This window comes from Streptopelia decaocto (genome assembly GCF_964273445.1).
Source record: "Streptopelia decaocto genome assembly, chromosome: 15".
NCBI lineage: Eukaryota > Metazoa > Chordata > Aves > Columbiformes > Columbidae > Streptopelia > Streptopelia decaocto.
The window spans coordinates 4,240,285-4,261,624 of record NC_138670.1 but is presented as its reverse complement, the minus strand read 5'-3'; the positions used below and the strand labels follow the sequence as shown (position 1 = coordinate 4,261,624).

The following is a 21,340-nucleotide window of genomic DNA, read 5'->3' as shown; positions in this document are numbered from 1 at the left end:
CATTTTAAAAGACTATTCTAATGGTGTCGTAACTGTCGTTTGCCTTCTTAAAAAACTTAATCGTATTCAGACCTAGTGGGAAGGAGTCAGATTCTCGTGCAGAATCTTCCACGTGCTGTTGGCAGAGGGGAACTGCCCAGGTTGTTGAAGGTATTTTGGTTTAACTTGTTCTACTGATGTCCAGCCTTTGGTTTGTGCCTCTGGCTTCCCTTGCTATGGAAGGAGACATAACAGAGAGGACAGAGGGGTGATTCGTGCTGAGGAAGGAAATTATCTCTTATCGAGGTTGGTTCTAAGCCGGCCCTGCCAGCGCTGACTTTATCCTTGAGAGGCTGAAAAGTTGGTCTGAAAGGTAAATATTTATTCTTTAGAGTGTCTGAAGTGGGTCTGAAATCCAGGTGCCTGGTGTGGTTGCCCACGGGAAGGAAGATACTCTTGTCTGTGTTCACACAGCATGGTGTGAGTCAGCCTTCTAGCAGGAAAAAAACACGTTCTGGAGGAGCATAATTAAAAACTTGCTGAAATCTGTGTAACCTCATCAGCTAAGAGATGTTTTCTCCTACCTTGGTTATGATAGAAGGTCTGTGGGAGAGGAAGCCAAGAAGTCCAGCTCCTGGTGTCTCTGCTTTCCCAGCATTGAGGTTCCTGGGATGGAGACTTAAAGTATCAGCACTCCGCTGCATATGAAAGTCACTGGAGCTCTGCAAAGTCAGCTGGGAGGAAGATCAAGCACTTGGCAATGTGGCTTTTCTTCAGTTGTATAGTAGGACACTTCGGGAAGCTTTTGTAGTGTCAAGTAAAGTGTTTCCATAGCCTTTCTTTCAAAAACCACTGTGGAAATTCAACATGGCTTTGTAAAGCCAACCTGTCCTTATCTCGGTGACTGCCCAGAGTTCAGCAGGAACAGAAGGTGGTCAGTTGGGCATATGCTGAGATGTACAGAAAGTGGAGAAGTTGTGTAAAAGCTAAACCAGATGAACTTTGCAGTCCTATTATCATCATCTTTATGGAGAAAGCTGTCAGCGGTAAGAATGAGCCAAGCCAATTCTTGCGTAATTAGCCCCATACAATTACATGGTATTTAGCGATGTTTGGCTTGAGCTGTAAGTTCTTGTGTATACAGGGAGTTTCTGATGAGAACATGAAATTTAGATATCCAGAGTGAATATGTTGCAGTTAACCGAATCATTTAAAATCTTTTCATGCTCCTTTAGCCGCTGTCTTAAAGGTCATTGAAATCTAGACCCGAGATGCCCTTTTTAGCCTTTGCACAGCATCAGTTAGTGTTCTATTTTTGAGCCCTTTCTAGTATTGGATGTGAGGGGAGCTACTCTGGAAAGGTTTTGTAGTATTTGTGGTTTATTTCCCACTTTATCACTTGGCAGTAGTTAATAATCTGTTTTTTTAGGGAGATTGCTGTGGCTGGAGCCATTACTGCTGAGTGTTTCTCAGCTGTATGTAACCTCAAAATTACTTTTGCTGCCTCCTTGAATTCTTCCACTTCCAGGGAGGAAAGTAACCTCCTGGCTTAACCTGAGTACAGTCCAAAGAGCTCCCTAGCCCGGAGCCCGGTTATGGTGCGGATCATCTCTTGACCTAAGCCAAGCACATCACAGGGGACTCGATCCTGCGTTGTTGTGTATGACCAGATTCTCCCTGCCCTCCTGTTGAAGTGGGCTTGCTGTAGGTTTGGCATCTCTTATGTCTTCATTTCTTTGTCTTTTTACAATGCACCTTTTCTTGAAAAGGTAACGGCACTCCTTCAGCTATAAGAGTGATCATCTGCATCTGCTGAGTGTTGCCTATCTGTGTATAATTCTGATACATCTGCCACTTTTACATCTAAGGGGTGTACAGCTCCTGTCCAAGGAAGTTTTGCAGTTTAGATGGTACGTGGGATGTGCGATTAACTTTGTGTGTCTGGCTCTTTCAGAACAGGGCAGTTGGACGGCCCAAAGGGAAGCTGGGCACGGCTTCTGCGGTGAAGCTCGCAGCTAATCGGACAACTGCCGGAGCACGTCGGAGGAGGACGAGATGCCGCAAGTGCGAAGCGTGTCTGCGGACAGAGTGCGGCGAGTGTCACTTCTGCAAAGACATGAAAAAATTTGGGGGACCTGGCAGGATGAAACAGTCCTGCATTATGAGGCAGTGTATCGCAGTAAGTGTACCTGTTGCTACAGCTCATTTGGAGGTTTCTTTCCTATGTCTGTGTCTCCTGGTGACAAGGTGTGGGACTGAGACCTCTGCTTTGAGTAGTCTCTAAAGTGCATTGGGCAAAACAGTGTAATCCCTGCCCTCTCGGTTCAGATCTCTACTTCCCATTGCTTTTCATCCCCCCCCCAAATCTTGAACTACTACTTAGTAGGACAGCTTTCATTCCTCATAAAGGAGAAAGTAGATGTGGAGATTATCAGTACAGTGGAAATGGGCACTCTAATCACACTGAAATTCTGGGGTTTTGGGAGAAGGGAAAAGTAGGAAGTTTTCTTTCAAAGGAGAAGAGGCCTGTTTGGTTTGGATCTCTGAATTTCCTGAGAAGAGCTGCCTTGCAACCGGCTTTGCCATCTTAACTACTTAACCAGCTTAAGATACAGAGAAATCTTTGCCTGTCATTCTCCAAGATTTTGGCATTGGTGACCCCAGCCTCAGGCTACTTGAAGTCTGAATTTCAATTTGTTTGCCATGGACATGGCAATGTAGGAGGGATCTTATCCAGATGAGCCAAAGAGCCATCGAGCCAGGGTCTTGTTTTCCTCAGGGACTGGAAATGGCTGTGGAGGGGTAAACATCAGAATGGGACAAGCAGACAAAGACACTTTCCTGGGCTGCTCTGGTAACATTGCTTAGAAGCTTCTTGAGTCATAAGCGATAGATTTATATTTAACAAATATTGACAGGTTAATCTTCTATTAAGTTGTTCAAGCACCTTTTGTATCTGTTGCTTTCATACTGCCTGTCACTGAGCTGCTCCTCAGATCTCATGTCCACAGTACCCCCAGTCAAGGGTAAAAATTAATTTTAGCTTTTCTCTTAAATCTTTGGAAGGTCTTGTTTATGCTGTTGTTAAGGGTTTGGTTTTCTGTCTTTCTTTTTTTTTTTTAAGGAAAGGAATGTTGTTTATTCATAACTGAAATATCACCCCATCTATACTGATTTCTCTCCAACTCTTGTTACTGTTCTTTCACTTAGGGTGGTTGTTTTTTTTTCTGTAATCCTGATGAGGAAACTGAAGAGGAGGCATTAAATGACTTAGTCTGACACTGATAAAAAACTGATAAGCACTTAAGGTTTCCAGTAGCTGCTCCTGGTAGCTCACTCCGTGTCCTGTTCTAAGCTCTGTGCTGTTCTTGACATAGAGGATTGGATTCAGCTCTGCTGGATCTCTCAGTAAAGTACATAGAATGTCTACCTTTCCACAGAGTGCTTTTGCAGCTCAAGTGTCTTTTCTTTGAACACTTGATTTCCTGGAGTGTGGCATGAATTGAACAGCATGGATGAAGAATTTGTTATTCTCCAGGGAGAAGAAATAGTGAAATCATGCTGCCTTTTTCGCGGAGGGATTAAATTAGGGCTGCAGCGTGCTTTCTTGTCCTGACTGATGAAGGAGAGTTTCATACTAAGCTTCTTCACTCTTGATACACAGGCTGAGCCTTTTGGAGATGAACTGGGTTCTCGTCTAGCTGAATATAGTCATCCTCTCATCCCTCTCTTCTCCAAAGACACATTTTTCTTCTTGGTATCTTCAGTTTTATTTCCAGAAGCGGTGGTTAGAGCACAGGGCTCTGGGGTGCTCTGGTTCCTTGTCCTGCCCTTGCATGCACTGAAAAAGACCTTGATGGGTTCCCATCGGTGTAAATAGCAGCGGGAGTGTTACAGGCTTCCTTAGAGCAGCAAAAGCATAGAAAATTAGCAAGTTGAACTGTTGTAACTTCTAAGGATGCTTTCCATTCCTATAAGCAATCCTATTGTCTTTACTCTTGTTTATTATGTTCTCTAACAATCGCAGTAGTAATATATTGTCGTACCTATTCAACAGTTTCCAGCCAAAAAAAAAGCCCAAAACACTGAAGCAAAGCTCCAAGGAAGTAATGATCCCTGCGGTTATGGGATTGTGCTTTCCTCTGGTTAATGACATTGGCAATATTAACTAGGCACAGGCTTTCATTAAGCTCTGAAGCCTTAAGAGAAGCTGTACTGCTGTTTGGAAGAGACTCCTCAGCATCAGCAGTTCCATCACAAAAAGGAACAGGAGTGCCTGGGACGAGTCCGAAGGGAGCGCTGGGCTCTGCTGGGAGGGCGAGTTGTGACAGCGCAGCTGCTGTTCAGCGGGCAGGACAGGGGAGATCCGCTGGACACCCTTGTGCCCCGTGAGAAACACTGTGCTGCTCCTGGGATGCTGGTGGTTGTGTGTGGGTATAAACACTTGTGTGGAAGGTTGGACTAAACAAGTGGACGGAGCTCTTAGGACTTCAGAAAACTTCGCTTTTCTCTGGTTTACCTGCTGGTGGAATGGGATCCTGGGGATTCCCATTTTGTGCTTGGAGGAAGGGTGGGAATTAAACAGCATTTGCAAAATGCTTTTAAAATGGAGCGTGGGTAAGTACTGGCATGAGGAAGCAGGAAAGCGTTGCCGTAGATAATGTATCAGATGCTGGTGTGCAGGGCAGCACACTGTACTCTAATGGCTGTAGCTCGGTTTTCCCTATTGGAAACCTGCTGAAGGATGGACTGCTGCTGCATTGATCAGGTTTGGTGTGCAAGTATCCACTTAGGGATTTTATTCACTCCATCTACAAGAGATCTTTGCCGTGAAAAGCCACATTTCTGCCTCTGGCTGTTTAATAGTTAAGGACTTGCAACCTAATCGATTGCATTTCACATTACAGGCAGCTTCTTACGAGGATCTTCCTTTTCTTTCTTGTAATGAGGCTTATACCTTATTGCTGCAAACCAGAAGTTTGTTCCTCATTAGCACAAAGGTGGCTTTTTAATTAGCCTGGCGTCAGTGCTTTGACATGGGTGACAGATCTGAGAGATGCAGCAGTTACCTTTCTGCCTCAGCAAAAGATGGGAAAAAATCAGTGTGCTTCTCACTTGTGACACTTGCAAGAGAGGAATGCTCTTTTTAAGTGTCTGTACGGCGCTTTTGGCAGCGCCAAGGGTGGGAGCAGGGCCCTGGATAATAGATTGACAGTGAGGAGAAGGTCTGTTCTTGGTTCTGTTGTGGGCTTGCTGCGGGACCTGGATTGGGTCCCATAACATCTGTCTGCCCTGCTTGTAAAAAAAGGGGAGCTGCCAAATTGCCAGTCAGATTGTGGAGCTTAACAGATGTGAACAGTGATGCTCTAGGTTGCTTCTTTTCCCCTCCCACTGTACGTTAGTGAAGTGACTTGCATGCCGATGTCTGTGTCAGCTCACAGATTCCAGTGACCCACAAAAAAAAGCATTTTCATCCATCTCTGGGGTGCCCCATGAACCTGTGTTGCTACAGGGAGGGCACTTTCATTCCATGAAACGTGTCCTGTGATGCTTGGTCTGTGTGCCCAGCCCTGATTGTTACCAGTTTTTCTTGCCTTCGTCGCTCTGCTGGGCTGGAGCCTTCAGCAGTTTGCACAGTAGATCTCTATTTATCTCCTCTTTGAAATGAGGACACTGTAAATTCGCATTGAGTTCTTCTGTTTCCATACGTCTTTTGTGTCCTGATCGAGACTTCTTTCTGATCCGTATAAACAGCCGGTGTTGCCTCATACTGCTGTGTGTCTGGTGTGCGGAGAAGCCGGGAAGGAGGACACTGTGGAAGAGGAGGAGAGCAAGTTTAATCTCATGCTAATGGAATGCTCCATTTGTAATGAAATCATACACCCAGGATGCCTTAAGGTGAGTACAAGGATGTGATACATGTTGGAAACAAGAACTGGATTAGTGTAAAAGCAGTGCACAGAAGTTGGAAAGCTTTCACATTTTCATCTTTGGAAATCTAAGTGAGCGAAGAGTTGGTGTGAGCAGCAGGGTGACTGTGTGGTCCGTGCAAACCTGACGAGGATCCTCTGATGTAACAGCATGCCCTGGAAGCAGAGGCTTTGGGCAGCCTCCAAAATGTGTGTCTATGCAAATGTCTTGTGGGCTTTTTGCATTTGTTTTTCTTTCTTTTTTGCTTCTTGTTTGAGGAAATAAGGAGTTTCAGTTGGGATGGGAAGCTCAAAGGGACCGAGAATCTTGGATGATTTAGTCACAGTCCCTGTGTCGGTAGCTCCTTCCCGTGTCCCATGAAGCAGAAACGAGCAGTTCGCTGTTGGTGTTTGTCCAGGCACAGATGTGCCTTCCCGTGGCAGCTGCTTTAAAGATGTTACCAGCAAATGTTGCAGGAGGAAGACGGCAGCTCTGGAGAACAAACTGAGCGCGTTCCAGGCCACAGGAGCGCTCACCCTTGGCTGACTTAAGTCCTGTGAGCAGCTATATTCTTTCCTGGTAACAAAAGCATCATTTTGGGCCTATCTTTGTGTATTAGCATTTAGAAGCCTCCTTTCTCTGGAGCTGGTTTGTCTCAGCTGATCAGCCGTTTCCTGTTGCTGATTTGTTTATGGTTAACATGATTTGCCAAAGCAAATGTATTCTGACATGCCATGCCCCAGAAAGCAGCTTTTGGCCCTTCTGGGATCTCTGGGAGGAGAGCTATGTTCCTTATGCAGGCCTGGGGTGATGCTCTCCCAGCCTTTTATTTTTCTTGCGCTGTATGTAGCATCGCACCAAGCTCTGTGTGTGTCATTTATTAGAGCAGAAAGTAGGTAGCTGGGAAACCAGAACTGTGACTGTCTCCCTGATTCATGAAATTGATGCTTGCAGCTCCTGCTGCAGATGGGCTCTGAAATGGAGCTTTGCTTGCTTGGCTCTGCTTAAAACAAGGCTTGGGGGGCAGGTGAAGCAAGGGAAAGAGCTGCTCATTCCCAGAGGTACCTCAGTTTTGGCCTGTGGCTGCTGTTTGCTATTCCAGCCCTTTCTCGAAGTGCCCTGTGCTCCCCATCTCTCGCTTTGTAGTGTCAGTGATGCTTCACAGCTGAGTCCAGAGGACACGATCGTGGTCTAGTAGCAGTTCGAGTCTGGTTTCCTCACCACGTACCACATTTGGGACTAGTTGCACAGGATGTGGGTCGGATCTGTGAAATCAAGCCAGTGCTGTTTGTTCTTTTACGCATGTGTGGTGTTCTGAGTGCTGTTTGGTAACTAGGAACAACGTTACCTTGGGTGTTTCTGAAAATTGAACCGTGGGAGATTTACGGTGTGTCTTGTATTTTGATTTCTCAGTTGAGCTGAAATGCTGGGGTAACTGGGACAGTTTATTTACTGACACAAAAGGGCTCTGGTAGGATTTCAGAATTGTCTTGGAAGGCGAGGTGAGACTATGCACAGGGGAGCAGCAAAAGGAAAATGGAGCCTCTTCCTTGGATCCCTCCTTGCTCTTTATTCCCAAGTTCTGTGATTTTCTGCAAGACAAAAACTTGTTGCCGTGTTTATGTGTTGCTGGAGCCCTTGACGTGGGCTGAAGCCCAGAGGATGGAGCCTATAGATAGTCCTTGTGGGAAGCACCTTTGAGTGCAGACACGGCCCCAGGGCAGCAGCTGCACTGGAGAAAGTCCCTTCCTGCCCAGCTGGGTAAATGGCCGGGAGCACCTGTGAACTGTCCTGTCTCCAATTAAATGTCCTTTTGGGGGAGACTGGAATAAACTGGATCAGTGATGGAAGGAGTGTCCTTTCCTGATTTATTCTACATGGAGTGAATTCCCTCCAAGACACATCTCCGAAGGACAGCCAGGATGTTCTGTGTACCCAGGAGCCTCCCGTGTGCAGCTTTCCTTGAAAATACAATACCGACACAGTTGCTTATTTTGCTGAAGAGTTTCTTATGAAAATCTTGGTGAGTGTTTCACAAGCGCAGCATTGTTTCCAGAGGGAGCCAGAGAGAGTTTTTGTAGGAATATTGCCTTTCGTTGTTACAGAGTGCTTACTTGAACCAATATTGATGCATTTTTGTTGCTACGCCTCCAATTGCTGGTAATGCTGGTTAGTATGTGAGAGCGAGTGCAGCATCTGATGCTGTTTTCTTAAGGAGAAGGGATTTGTTTTCCCAAATAGGAGCCTGTTCTTTTTCACCTTGGGGTGATAATGATGGAAAAGGTGAATATTTAGGTCCCTTGTCAGAACAGCAGAAATACAAAGACCTTTCCCAGCCCAGCTGCACTGCTGCTCGTGGTTGTTTTGGTCTCGGCACTGTCAGAATTTCTGGCTCTCACTCAGCGATGTCAGATCAGCATCTTGGCGTCTCTGTGTTCCTGAATCAGAAGACTTCGCAGTCGTGTAGTCCATGTTTAGACTGTGCCTTGCTGACCTCGTGCCGCGGGTACGTTTCTGAAGACGCCTTGTGCTGCGGCTCAGACACCCACCTGCTGTTTGCAGCAAACGCTCCGGACTGGCTCCCACCCAGCCTGAAAGGCTTGGGACAGATTCAGCGGCAGGTTTGTGTGTGCCTCATTCACTTGCTCACAGTTCCTCACATCTGTTCGGTTCCTTAAACTTCACAGAAGGGACAGAGCTGTAACGCTTTCCCTTCGGTAGCATTTGTTCTATATTCAGTGCGGGAAATAACTTGTTCCCAACTTGGGCTCGGGCCAGGAATTGTTCCCCTGAGGCAGAGATGTGTACAACAACTCCTGGAGTATCTTACACCTACCATGGGAAAGAAGGTTCAAAGGCACACAGTTGTGATAAAAACACTATTTAAATTCTGCCCACTTCATTTACTCATTTATTAACTCCAGACTTGCTGAGAGAGACTGGCACGGCATCCCTCGGGCTGGATGGTGAAACGGGAACGGCTGCTGTCTGGCGGGGGGACCGGAGGAGGCAGTTCCCAAAACGCAGGGCTTGATCCTGCCCAGCCAGCATGGAGGAAATGGGTCAGAAACACCAAAAATCTGCAGCTCTCTGCCCCCGCCTGTCTCAGCAGCAATCTCCTGCTCCTGCGCTGCTCATGCCAGTGCCCAGCTATTTGTCTTGACAATTGTGTGTTTTGGTTGCCTACAATAGTAATAAATCGTTCTCTTTTTTTTTTCTGAATATGTAACTAAGCCCTTAAATCTGAATGTGCCGTCAGTGAGAGTCTATGTTTTTGTGGAGGGTGTTTCTACCTTAGTTCTACTTTTCATCCTGAGTTTCATTCACAGAAATGCCTTTTCAGAAACACCCATCTCCTGGTCGGCCAGCAACGCAGGCTCCTGTGTGGAAGTTCAGAAACCAGCAGCTTTTCAGCTGTGTTGGGCAGGACTGTGCTTCGATTGTAGTGTAGCAACACCGAGTGTGCGTCTTCTCTTTCAAAAAGCAAAATGTCACAGTCTCACAGAGACAGTGAAATAATAGGCATTTCTCTTCCTTACACTGGCTAACTGTGGGTGTGAGAAACCTTCAAAATGCCTTCACATGTCCAGTCTGCTGAATAAAAGCTCCTGTTCTCCAGCTGACTTGGCAGCCGTCATTTTTATTGGCACATGGGCTGGTGGCAATGGGACTGCGAGTTCTGATCCATAAAGAGAAATATTTTAAGGAACACTTGATTACAGTGCAGGGCGCTTTGCTTCTAAAAATGCTGAACAGTATTAATGTACGTGAGAGTGTGTGTATGGGAAAAATCCCTTCCTGTTCAAAGATCAGGCTGTGCCTCGCTCCGGGGGACACGGGACGGGGACAGGACTGAGCTTTTCACATCAGTGTCGTGGGAGGACGTTTGGAGATGGTGTGATTACAGTCTTGGGCTTGCTGGGGTGGGGGGGTTTTCTGTTGTTTCGTGTGTTTTTTGCAAGAGCAGAATGTGCCCTGTGTTAATTGGGATTGTCATTGACCTTCATAAAAAGCCCAGACCTGAACCCTTAGTGAAATACCAGTTTGGCCAGCACGCTTTCCTCCCGTTGACATCACCAGAAGGGTAATTAATTGTGCAGGACCGAGGGCTTGGATGGATCAGCACCTGCGGGGATCTGGGTTTCTTTTCTGCGACTGTTGAAGAGCAGCAAAGCAGAGAAAGTTCTGAGCTGTACGAAATGCCTCTGAACGATCTGCCCGTAGACATTTGCAGCACGGTTGTGAATTGAGTTGTGTTTGTCTCTCACCAGGTGAAGGAATCGGATGGTGTGGTTAACGACGAGCTGCCGAACTGCTGGGAGTGTCCAAAGTGCAACCATGCAGGGAAAACTGGAAAAGTGAGTTAAATGGGAATAAGTGGTGCTGGAATGAGATACATGATCTCAGGCATTCCCTCTGGCTTGTAGATAGAATTTTGCCCAATACCAGGTGTTGATTTTGTACTTAATTTAGTTTAGTTGAAGGAAATAAGCTGGTGGCTTTCTGTTCTTTAATAATTTTTGTATTCTTGTTCCATGTACTAACACTTCACCCAAAACCCAGGGGATGTTTAGGTTGGTTCTGTGCAATGCTGCTTATAATTTCTAAGATGAAAATACTTTAAAAAATAAAAATCCCGAAGCAATTATGCAAAACCTCAAGTGTCTGTTGGAATTAGTGAAACATAATTTCCTTGCAAACTGAGACAGACACTGCAAGTGTGTATTTACAAAAATAACTTTGTGAAGGTTGAAACTACTCTAACTCCTTGCTAATAATTTTATCTGTTACAAAGTGATCAACCCGCCAGTGTTGGAGGCAACTTAGATAAAGAGCTGAGAAAGGCCTAAGATATAAAGTTTGTTTGTGTTTTGTGTCTCTTTGGCGTACAAGCAAAAGCGCGGACCAGGATTCAAATACGCATCAAATCTCCCAGGCTCATTGCTGAAGGAACAGAAAATGAACAGAGACAACAAAGAAGTGACAGACGCTGCAAAACGGAAAGGGGATTGTGAAGAAACTCCCAGGCGGAAATCAGAGGAACATTCCAAGAAGACTCCGGTTGACTCAATACTGAGGAGAAAGTCAGACGAGGTGCATCTGTGGAGGAAAAGGAAATTTGAGAAACCCCAGGAACCCACTCTGAGAAAGCGGGTATGACAAAACGCTTTTCATGTGCTTCCACAGATGCGCGTGGGCTGGTTGGGGCTGATGTCTCTTGCCGTCTGGCTTATAGCTCATCTTGAAATCACAGATTGCTGCAAAAGAAACTGAGGTGTTTTACCTTCCTTTCTGAAAACTGCCAGTCTAGCAGGACAGTAGTTTTGAACAGAGGCCGAAAACACTGGGCTATGACAGCTGCTTTATTCAAAATACCGGAAAACACACTTTTGACAGCGAAGTCTGTACAAGATGCTTGGAGTAGGAACGAGGTGAAAATCGCTTTTTAATGGAACTTTTTCCTCTCTCCACGCGGTGGCGCAGGCCAGCGCGTTCGGTGGCTGGTTCAGGGCCGTGCGATGCACCCGTCACAGGACCTGTAGAAGTGACACCTGGTGTAGCTGCAGAGAGGAGGAGCTGCTCACAACTGCCATGTGGGGACAGCTTTTCCCTGGATTTAACAGCCGGAGTTCCTGGGCCAGGCAGGGACACTCTGAATTGTCACGTGGATTGCAGAATATGGTACTCGGAATATACGGAAATGCTGGTGTGCAGAGGTAGAAACGAGGACCTAGTTTTAATGTGTCTCATGAGTAAACAGCTGACAGTTTTGAAGTGGGAATTGGTAGCTGGGTTTGAGTTGCATGTGTGGTTCGTGGAACAGCCGTCGGTCTGCCCCGCACGGCTTGACGGTGGGAACGCTGCCGTATGGCAGGTGTATGGGTTGGGGTTGGTCTGGTGCAGTGAGAGAGCAGAATTCCCCATACTATTAATACATATCTGCTTTCTGGCCCTGCTTTCCTTTGGCGTCCCCTGGGCTCGCTGGAGGGTTCACAGATGGCTTGAATTGCTCCGTGAAAGCCCTCAGTGTGTGGGGAAGGCAATGCGCATCACCAGCCTTCATCACACAGCACAAAAATGCCATGTTTTGGGGTTTTTACTTCTCTTCCAACAGCTAAAACTTGGAAAAGATTACAAACTTCAGGAAAAAGGGACTTTGCCTTTTTAATAGGTGTGTTCTCAATCCCTTTTAATCCCATCTCCTCATGTGAGCTGAATGATGAGCCAGTTTCTCTGTCAGTCACATCCTTGTGTCACTGCAGGCTTTTTTATTATCCCATTTACATCTTGAAACCGCGGAATCTCTCTCGTGGAAACCTTTACACCCCAGGATAGGTTGGCTGCAGTGTCTGCTTTCATGTTTTCTGTTCTGGTGTCCCATATTAAAATACAGCAGTGAGTTGCGTTTTGATGACCCAAGGAACAAAATCCTGTTTCTCCGCTGATGTTTCGCTCTTCCCGTGTGGTTAAATCCTGCCCAGCTGCACAGCCCATCCACGTTCTGTACCACAGCATGTCCCTGGGGACCCAGGGATGACCTGACAAAGTATTGATCACCTTGAAACAAAACGCTTGTCAGTACCCTGTGTGAAGGATGCTGCAAGCTTACAGTAGTCTGATGTTGTTTTTTTTTTAATTCTAACTTGTCATTAACTTACTGTGGCCTCTCTCTTTATAATGTGTTAATTTAAAGACAGGGTGATGAGCTTCCTCTGCTGTGCACCACAGTCTGAAGCACAGCAGCACACCTGTTGACTTGATCCAATTAGTTTGTTGTGAAAGCACAGACCTTCTGATACAACACGTGTTCACAGCACTTCATCTTTTCTTGCCCGTCCAGACCTCTTCTTATTAGAGCTATTTCATTTTTGCAGTTGGTGGCTTCTTGCTTGCAGTCATCAGATCAGACTTGAATTCTTCCCTGGGTTCAGTTAGCGTGTCTCTTACGCTTCTCTCTTACGCTTCTCATCAAAGAGAGATGTGCTGGCTGTGCGGAGCAGTGACCGGGCAGGACAGGAGGCGCCAGCCAGCCCGTCACCACCGTTGTGTTGCAGATGGTGTCGGCATCAGGTCTCGTCCGGCTGTAGCAGTGTCAGACCTGTCACATTCCCCGTTCTGCGTGTAAAGGAGCAGCTAAAGCATAATTAAAAACGAGGGTGCGAGTATCCAGCAGTAAAGGCCGCAGCAGCCCAGCCGCAGTGTGAGTCGGTGACCGCGATTCAGGAGGTTTCAGAGATTGGTCTTTTGGCCATTGGGCGTGAATGCCCATCACTGGTTTTTGAAGTGGGTGCCCAGCGAGTGTGGCCAAGCCTGGTTTCTTCTGGCCTGCTGGGGAGGAGCCGTCTCAGCTGCTGTGTGCACATCGTCCTCTGTGCAATGAGTAAAACCCTCAGACCTGCAGCGTTATGCATGGTGAATAAACACATTTACCACTCTCGTGGAGTCCAGAGCGTCAGTGGCTGGACTCCTCATCCATGATGGCACTTGAACTTGATACCTTTGGCCGGCAAATGTTCCCGTGTGCTCGGCTGGGCAGGGCCGGGCGCTGGCACACAGCCCGACCCCCCGGGCAGGGCTGCCCGTGTGCAGCATCTGCGTGTGAACTGTTGCCGAGTGGTTCTTGCTCAAATAGTCAGCCTTTGTCTCTTCCTTTTCAGCGGCGATCGTGGAAGGCTCCAGATGACCGAACTGCCATGATCAAACCCCTGCGGCGTCTCAAGCAGGAGCCGGAGGACGACCTGCCAGAAGCACCTCCCCGGTCCAAGGACAGCGACCAGTCGCGGTCCAGCTCGCCCACCGCAGGGCCCAGCACGGAGGGCGCCGAGCCCAGGGACAAGAAGAAATTCAAGATGAGGAGGAAAAGGCGGCTTCCCAATAAGGAACTGAGCAAGGAGCTCAGCAAGGAGCTCAACCAGGAGATCCAAAAAACCGAGAACAGCCTTGCCAATGAGAATCACCAACCCATCAAATCTGAGCCTGAGAGCGAGAACGAGGAGCCCAAGCGCGCTTTGAACAACAGCGAGAGACTCCATAGGTTCAGCAAAGGGTTAAACGGGACTCCCCGGGAGCTGAGGCACCAGCTCATCCCCAGCCTTCGCAGCACACCTCGGGGAATAGCCCGGCCGCCGCCTTCGCTCTCTCCTCCCAAATGCATTCAGATGGAGCGGCACGTTATCCGGCCCCCTCCCATCAGCCCCCCTCCGGACTCGCTCCCCCTGGATGACGGGGCAGCCCACGTGATGCAGAGGGAAGTCTGGATGGCTGTCTTTAGCTACCTCAGTCATAGAGACTTGTGCATCTGTATGAGAGTTTGCAAGACCTGGAACAGATGGTAAGTTGGGTGGGAAGCCGAGTGGGGTCTGGTAGTGGGGTGGGCTGGGAGGGAGGTGGGTGTGGGGGGCACTAAAGCCTCCTGAAGCGGCGTGTGGGTCGTCCCTGGAGCTCTGAGCCCAAGGACAGGGGGTGTCCAGCAGTGTGTAGATAAGTAGCGTGTGTTCTGGTGCTTTCTCAGAAATAGCAGTTCCCAGCACTTGTGGGAATTGTGTGTGTGTGAGCGCACGGGGCTGTGCCGCCCGGAGCAGCCCGTCCTGCTCAGGCACCGCAGCGCTCTGCCCGCTGCAGCGGCCGGGCCGGTCGTGCCGAGGCTTCGTGTCGCTCTGCCCCCAGGACCTGCTGGCTGCTAACACAGTTTGTTCCGCTCAGCTATTAAATATCTATTGAGATACAGCGAGGATTTCTCAGCATTCTCCTCGTGTCCGTGCGGGTCGTTTCCCTGCGGAGGGACGTGCAGAGCGATCCCGTTCGCTGTGTTCTGTACCAGCGGCGCTGATGGAGGAATCCTTCGTTAGTGTCGGCACAGCGTGTCCGCTCAGGGTGCCGGTGTGAACGCTGGCACAGGCGGTGACCGTACGGCAGCGGGAGGCTTTGCTGGGCAGATCTGTGTGTTTCACGTGCAGTCAGGTCTCCGGGCTGGCGCCTCGGGTTCAGCTGTAACGTGCACACAGGTGGTGACAGCGACTCCTTCCCAGCACAGCCCGGTAACGAGCAGGGTGAGCGACGGGCTGGGAGTTCAGCGCAAGGCGGTGTGTGCGGAGCGTCTGCTCCACAGCTGGCACACAGAGCTGGCAAATGCCTTTTCCATGTCACTGCAGTATTTTCTCATGGAAAACAATAGAAAATGCAGAATCTTGCACACTCATTAGGACGTCTTGCTTTTTTCCCCCCTAGAGAAACATAAAGAGGGTAAAAATGCATAAGCCATGTAGATGGGAATAACAGAAACACGGAACAGGAGGGGGGATCTGCTTTACCAAATGCAGTGGTTAAGTAAGGAAAGCACAGGGGAAATCAGGACAGTCGTGTTTAAACCAGGCTTTCTATTGCAGCGGTAACTAAGGTGTGGCGTGTCTTCAGGCTAGAAAATGGATTTTAGTAAGTGCTCTGATGACTTGAAATGAGATCCGAAGTTGTTGACACTTGTAATTCTGTGGTAATAATTCCATGCTGTATTGCGTGATCTATTTGATGGAGAAACTTCAGACCTACATACCATTGCGTGTTGTGCTTCTCTCAGCCTTCTTCAGCCTTATGTTTGCTATTTCTGGTTAAATGCCGTAGGTTTCCCTGCTGTTTAATGACACCTGTTAAAAACCTTGCAGAAATCAAATCAAGTGCCAAATTAAGTGCTGTTGCCTTTTTTTTTCTTTTTGGGTAGGTGCTGTGACAAAAGATTATGGACCAAAATAGATTTAAACCATTGTAAATCCATCACTCCACTTATGCTTAGTGGCATTATTAGGAGACAACCTGTAACCCTTGATCTTAGCTGGACAAATATATCTAAAAAGCAGCTGAGTTGGCTTATCAACAGACTGCCAGGTAAGTGATGGGGTTTTTGACCACTTCACTGAATTTAGAAAACAGGTTTGTATGTAAACTCTGAGGAATGTCTGCAGGGATCTGGGTACCCCAGGAGAGTTGGATGTGTAGGAATGAAGCTGTAGTGGGTTAAAATGGGCCCAAAAATAGTTGTGTTGTGACTACTTGATGTGCTTCATCAAGTAATTTGAGGCAGGTTTGAGTCAACAGGTGATGCTGTTGATGTAATTAGCAGAGGGAGTGATGGGGGGGTCTGTTCTCACCACAGTAATGAGGTTCCAGATGGTGGGAGAGGTGGAGAGCTGGGCAGGGGGGTTGTGGGGTCCCTGCTTGCCCGGGATTGTTATTCAGGGTGGCCCTGGGTGTCCCCCATAGCAGAGATCACCACATCCAACTTCTTCTGTATCCACAGGTCTTCGAGACCTGCTGTTGTCAGGGTGCTCGTGGATAGCGGTGTCAGCACTTTGTAGTTCCAGTTGTCCTTTACTCCGAACTCTGGACGTGCAGTGGGCAGAAGGACTGAAAGACGCACAAATGAGAGACCTCTTGTCGCCACCCACAGACAACCGGCCAGGTAACGGTTGGGAGGAACACGGGGCAGACCCGTCCCAGCGCGCTGGGCACGTTGTGCTGTTAGCCCTCAGAGAAACGGGTAGAACCCCGCAGCTCCGCCAGCACGTTCTGGGCTCGGTGTTCCCAGTAGTGACCCGAACGCCTCTGGCTGGAAGCCCCTGGGTGACGAGCGATGTTCTCTGGCTGCTGGGTCGTCTGAGCCACTGTGCTGGTTTTCTGTCTGACTTTCTTCTCTTCAGGCTGCAACGGGTGTACTTTAGAGAGTATGGAAACACTTTCTTCCAGTTCAGGGAAGGAGCAGTTCTGTGGGTCATGCCACATTCGCCCGGATATCAGCTCAGGTGAAATTTTGAGCAAATCGGATCTGCTTTCTGGCATGCACTGCACAGCCTACTGCTTATTCCCGACTTGTAATTCCGCTGGGCCCCTGCAGTTACTTTCATCCCTTTTGTTTTGAAATCAGGAGGTGGCTTTGTCCACGTGCCTGTTCCAAAAATAGGCGAGTGTTCCTGCTGATGTCCCCTCCAAAGCTCCCGACAGGCAAACGCCTCTGAAGTTGATGTAGGGCGGCAGCGTTGTGTGTCACGGTGCATTTCATATAGACCTGCAGATGTTGGCAATTCGGGGGGAGAGTTTGGGGAGTGACCTCCTGCCTCTGCTTTCCAGGTCAGATCGACAACCGGAGTAAACTACGGAACATAGTCGAGCTGCGTTTGGCCGGCCTGGATATTACAGATGCTTCTTTGCGGCTGATCATCAGGCACATGCCTCTGCTCTCCAAACTCAATCTCAGTTACTGTAACCACGTGACAGATCAGTCTATTAACCTGCTGACCGCGGTTGGAACCACCACACGGGATTCATTAACAGAAATTAATTTATCAGGTAAGCAACACAAGCGCAGGGGAGGGAGGGAGGATGGGAATTACCTGTCGGCGTTTGACTCGTGTGAAACGCTCCCCGGTGGAAGTGGCTTTACCCGGCTCTCTAATAACCACACAGCTGTGTGTTGGGCCTCCCTGCTCCTCCACGGGGGATTTTCTGCACATCTGGCGCGTTTTGCTTCATCTCATCAGTTACACAACAGTCACGGGGAGCAGAGAACGGCAGCAGGGCTGGGGGGCGATGGCGCTGCCAGACAGCGCGGGAGGGGCCAGAGGGACCTGCCGCGGTCAGGATGAACCCTCCGCGGGCCGGGGGACAAACCCAGACACACTGTCAAATACCTTCCCCTTTGTTTTCCCGGCAGACTGCAATAAGGTTACTGACCAGTGCCTGTCTTACTTCAAACGCTGTGGAAACATCTGCCAGATCGACCTGAGGTACTGCAAGCAAGTGACAAAAGAAGGCTGCGAGCAGTTCATCGCAGAGATGTCTGTAAGTGTTCAGTTTGGGCAAGTGGAAGAAAAACTTCTGCAAAAACTGAGTTAGTTAAAGGACACGTGTAAATACTGGGGCTGGGGGGGGGGGAAGGGACTAAGAACACGTAGGGATTTTATTTTCAATTGTGAACTTGGAATATTGGAACATACCGCGATTGGATTTTACTACTCTTGTCGAGGAGAGAACAACGTGAAACTACCCATGTTAAGAGTTTCAACTTGTGCCACTAATTCAGTCTACCTGGGATGTCCTGCACTGGCTCTTATGCAAATTCATAAGGCGACTGTTACTGATGATAATTATTCACACCCGGAAGACGACTGATCTCCAAGAAATAACTGTTATTTAAAGTACCACAGCATGTGCTTGGTAGTGTAAATTTGATTTCTGCTTTTCATTTCTTAAAACAACGACGACAAAAGTTGGTGTCATTTGAGTGGACCACGCACTGCATTTCTGCCTTCTTAACACGTTTTGTTTTGTTACATCTTACATTATGCAGAACTATTTTTGTACAAAAATTGTTTAAAAATTATTTATGCAATGTTTGAATGCATTACCAGTGTTTCGGTTTTGATTGCCAATTTTTATCTTTACTTATGGTAGGCGAGAACTTAACCTATACTTCGTAGACAGTATCTATCTACAAACGTGCCCAGGTCAGGAAAAGTAGGTTCATACTTTCAACTTAAAGCATGTTTTAATGGAAGTTTATATCCTGCTTTGTATACTTCAGAAGTGACATAAGCATGTTGTGGAAATAAGGTGTAAATTATAGTTGAAGTAAAACACTTTGCCAAGTTTTATCTGTATAGAAATCACCTTTTTCTCAAAATTTTAAAAGAATTCCAATTTCGGCTTTTGCACATAGGAGGGTTTCACTCTGTAGCATGAGCTCTTGTACTCAATATAAAATTAATTTATACAGTGAGTCCAGCTGTAGAATAAATGGTCAAACGTCGTCTCTCTTTCTTTGAAGTGTGAGTTGAGTTCTCATTTAAGGTTTATAACATGGTTATTTCCTGATTGTAAAATTCTGCATCCATAAGTGCCATTGTTGTACGGTGTTGTTTTCGTAGACCTTCCTGATGCAGTTTTACCTTTGTTGAATTTGTATAAACAATTGTACAAAAACAGGCGCTGGCTCTGCGGGTTCTGTTCCAACACAGGGTTGGGGACGGGGGGAGGAAAGCGTGTTTGGGGGTGTGGGGCGACTGCAGCGACCCCCAGGGTTACACCGGAGTGTAATTCTACAAATAGTTTCACAGCACTTGGTCTTTGTCCTGTGCCTCTAAGTTAGTGTGTTCCGATACACTTTTACTGAGGGAATCAAATACCCTTATCTGCTTTCCTCAAGCTGGAGGAACACTTAAACATCTCAAAGCTGAGCACCCAACAAAAGAGGCAAGAGACTGAGAAAGCCCATCCCAAATGTTTATTAAACTTGTGTGGCTGAAGATCAGCATGGAAATAACACAGAGGGTTTGTTCTTATCAGTTTACCCACTGAACAGAGACTCCAGGGATTAAGTACCATTAAACAGTTACTTCTAAAAAATAAAGCCATTGAGAGGTTTGCTCCCTTCTGAAAAACCACCAGCAGTGTCTCTTCAGCTGTGATTTTGAGGAGCTGTGTTTTCACATAGAAGACGAGCAGGTGTGACAGCGTAAGAGGTGAGAGCTCCCAGGTACTACGGCCTCGGTGAAACACCTCCCTGGCTCTGGTAGGAAATTAAAGCAGAAACTGCAGCTTCATTGATCAGCCCTGCGGAAAGGACAACCAGCCCAGGTGAGCTCCTTCCTTTTTTTAAACAGGAAACTTAATCAAAGGCTGCCATGGTAATGACCTGGCCTTGGTAAGAAGTCATTGACTTAAACCTTTGCTTTCCCTTTTCCTCACTAAAGCCCCCCCGGTTTAAGGTTAGTAACACCATACATTCCACATGTTAGCAGCAAGTAGTTGCGTGACCCTGATTAGTATTCACAGTAAGATCAGGTTGGCGGCACACGGCGTACAATCATCACACGTAAGATTAATAGTTACAATAGGCATGAGTGGATTAAGGGCCACAATATGGTTCCCCTATACCCCCTTTTAAAAAAATATTTTATTCCTAAACTAAAAAAAACACTTAGTAATTGGTACTTGGACACCACCTGGCAGAGCCCTGTGAAGTGACAGAGGTCTGTTGTTTGGTTTTTGTACATTGACAGAGAATGGCCAAGACAGCACATGGTAATGTCAGACATTCGGAACGAAGCAATCGGCATAAAATAGATTCCTTAAGGGCTTCTGTGCAGGTACAGGTAGTGGCAGTGCTGCCTACAGTTGTATTTTATACTGTTAACACCGTTGTAGGAACAGTGTTGGAACAGTTACATTCTATAGTTACATGAAAGCTGAATATTCAACTGACATATTCATCGCTTCTAATGCACTAGACGACGTAACACGCTAATATGGTGGAGCCAAAGGTGTTTTCTGACGCCTTGTTGAGTACTGAATGCAGTAATCGGAGGTGATATTCTTCAGAAGAGAGCAAGAACTGCTGTAAACAGTCTGACTCGAACAGTCTGTGGGTTGTGAGGTCAGGCAGGCAGTGCTGTTACTGTACACGCAGGCAGCGCCTCGTACTCCTCAACCCTGGGGTTCCGTATGCTATAGAAAAATGTTTCACAAACGTCCAGATCCTCATGTTCAGAATGCTGTGTTGTTGAGAAATAAAAAGCTGACGTGTCCTAACGTTCAGCCCTCCTGGAAGGGTGACTATAAAAGCCCAGTTTTGGTCTGGGTTTAGGATTTGAAGACGTGCACGGCCCGCACGACGTACTGGCGGCAGATGGGGCACTCGCTCATCCTCTTCCCGCACTTGGTGCAGGTGACCATGTGGCCGCACTCCAGCAGGACGCAGTCGATCACGGCGTCCATGCAGATCCGGCACAGGTTGTCGTCGTCGTCGTTCAGCTGCATCTTCTCACCCTCTGAAACGCAAGAGAGGGAAGGGAGGTCACACATTCAGGCCTTGGAAAACCAGTTACGTTCTAGCCCAGGCGACCACTAAAACACACAGCCAGCCAACTGAGCGTGAGGCGGTGCTGCTCGCTGCTCACAACCGTTTCTGTAACACACAGCTAAAAATTAATCTATCTTCCTTTGGAAAAAGCCAGGAAACATGAAGTCCATAAATGAACACTGAGTATTTGGTTTCATTCTTTAAACTCAGAAACCACTTTCAATTCAGAATATAATAACTGTGAAATAATGTGCTGGATTAACATTCAGAGCGTGTTTGTTTTCCGTTTTCCTCGGTCTGGCAGAACATTCTCCTCAGAAGATTAAACACAATAATCATAAAGCAGAGTAAGAAGTGGAAGCCTTAAGTAGGCCATAAAGGTGGCAGAACTGAACCAAACCTGCCAAGTTTCACTGCAAATAGACAACATCCCCTATCAAGAACCAAATGTTCCATCAGACCGTGTTAATAAAAAAATGATTGTTTAAAGCTTCATTTCAGGCAGGTTTTCAATTCTAGCCTATGACCAAACTGACGGTCTCACTTAAGCCACGTTTTGACATTCACTAACAGTCCCCCCCACCTTCACACTCCTTCCCCACC

At 47.4% G+C, this 21,340-nt stretch overlaps 2 protein-coding genes across 12 annotated transcripts in view; one reads left to right on the top strand and one right to left on the bottom strand.

Moving 5' to 3' along the window:
• KDM2B (lysine demethylase 2B) overlaps positions 1-18,696 on the top strand; it is a 117,935-nt gene extending 99,239 nt beyond the window's left edge. For 8 of the 11 annotated variants that reach the window (XM_082065876.1, XM_082065877.1, XM_082065880.1 and 5 more), the window contains 10 exons: positions 1,934-2,158; positions 5,734-5,877; positions 10,161-10,248; positions 10,775-11,043; positions 13,548-14,221; positions 15,605-15,768; positions 16,181-16,342; positions 16,581-16,682; positions 17,008-17,226; positions 17,591-18,696. In XM_082065876.1, coding sequence (XP_081922002.1) covers positions 1,934-2,158; positions 5,734-5,877; positions 10,161-10,248; positions 10,775-11,043; positions 13,548-14,221; positions 15,605-15,768; positions 16,181-16,342; positions 16,581-16,682; positions 17,008-17,226; positions 17,591-17,772 — 2,229 coding nt within the window. In that variant the 3' untranslated portion in view covers positions 17,773-18,696. The remainder of the gene's footprint in view (positions 1-1,933; positions 2,159-5,733; positions 5,878-10,160; positions 10,249-10,774; positions 11,044-13,547; positions 14,222-15,604; positions 15,769-16,180; positions 16,343-16,580; positions 16,683-17,007; positions 17,227-17,590) is intronic. The other 3 variants (XM_082065875.1, XM_082065879.1, XM_082065878.1) reach the window with 3 other exon arrangements.
• Positions 18,697-19,144: 448 nt separating this feature from the next.
• The window catches only part of RNF34 (ring finger protein 34), a 7,872-nt gene continuing 5,676 nt past the window's right edge, over positions 19,145-21,340 (bottom strand). The window contains exon 4 of the mRNA XM_082066459.1: positions 19,145-20,722. Coding sequence (XP_081922585.1) covers positions 20,518-20,722 — 205 coding nt within the window. The 3' untranslated portion in view covers positions 19,145-20,517. The remainder of the gene's footprint in view (positions 20,723-21,340) is intronic.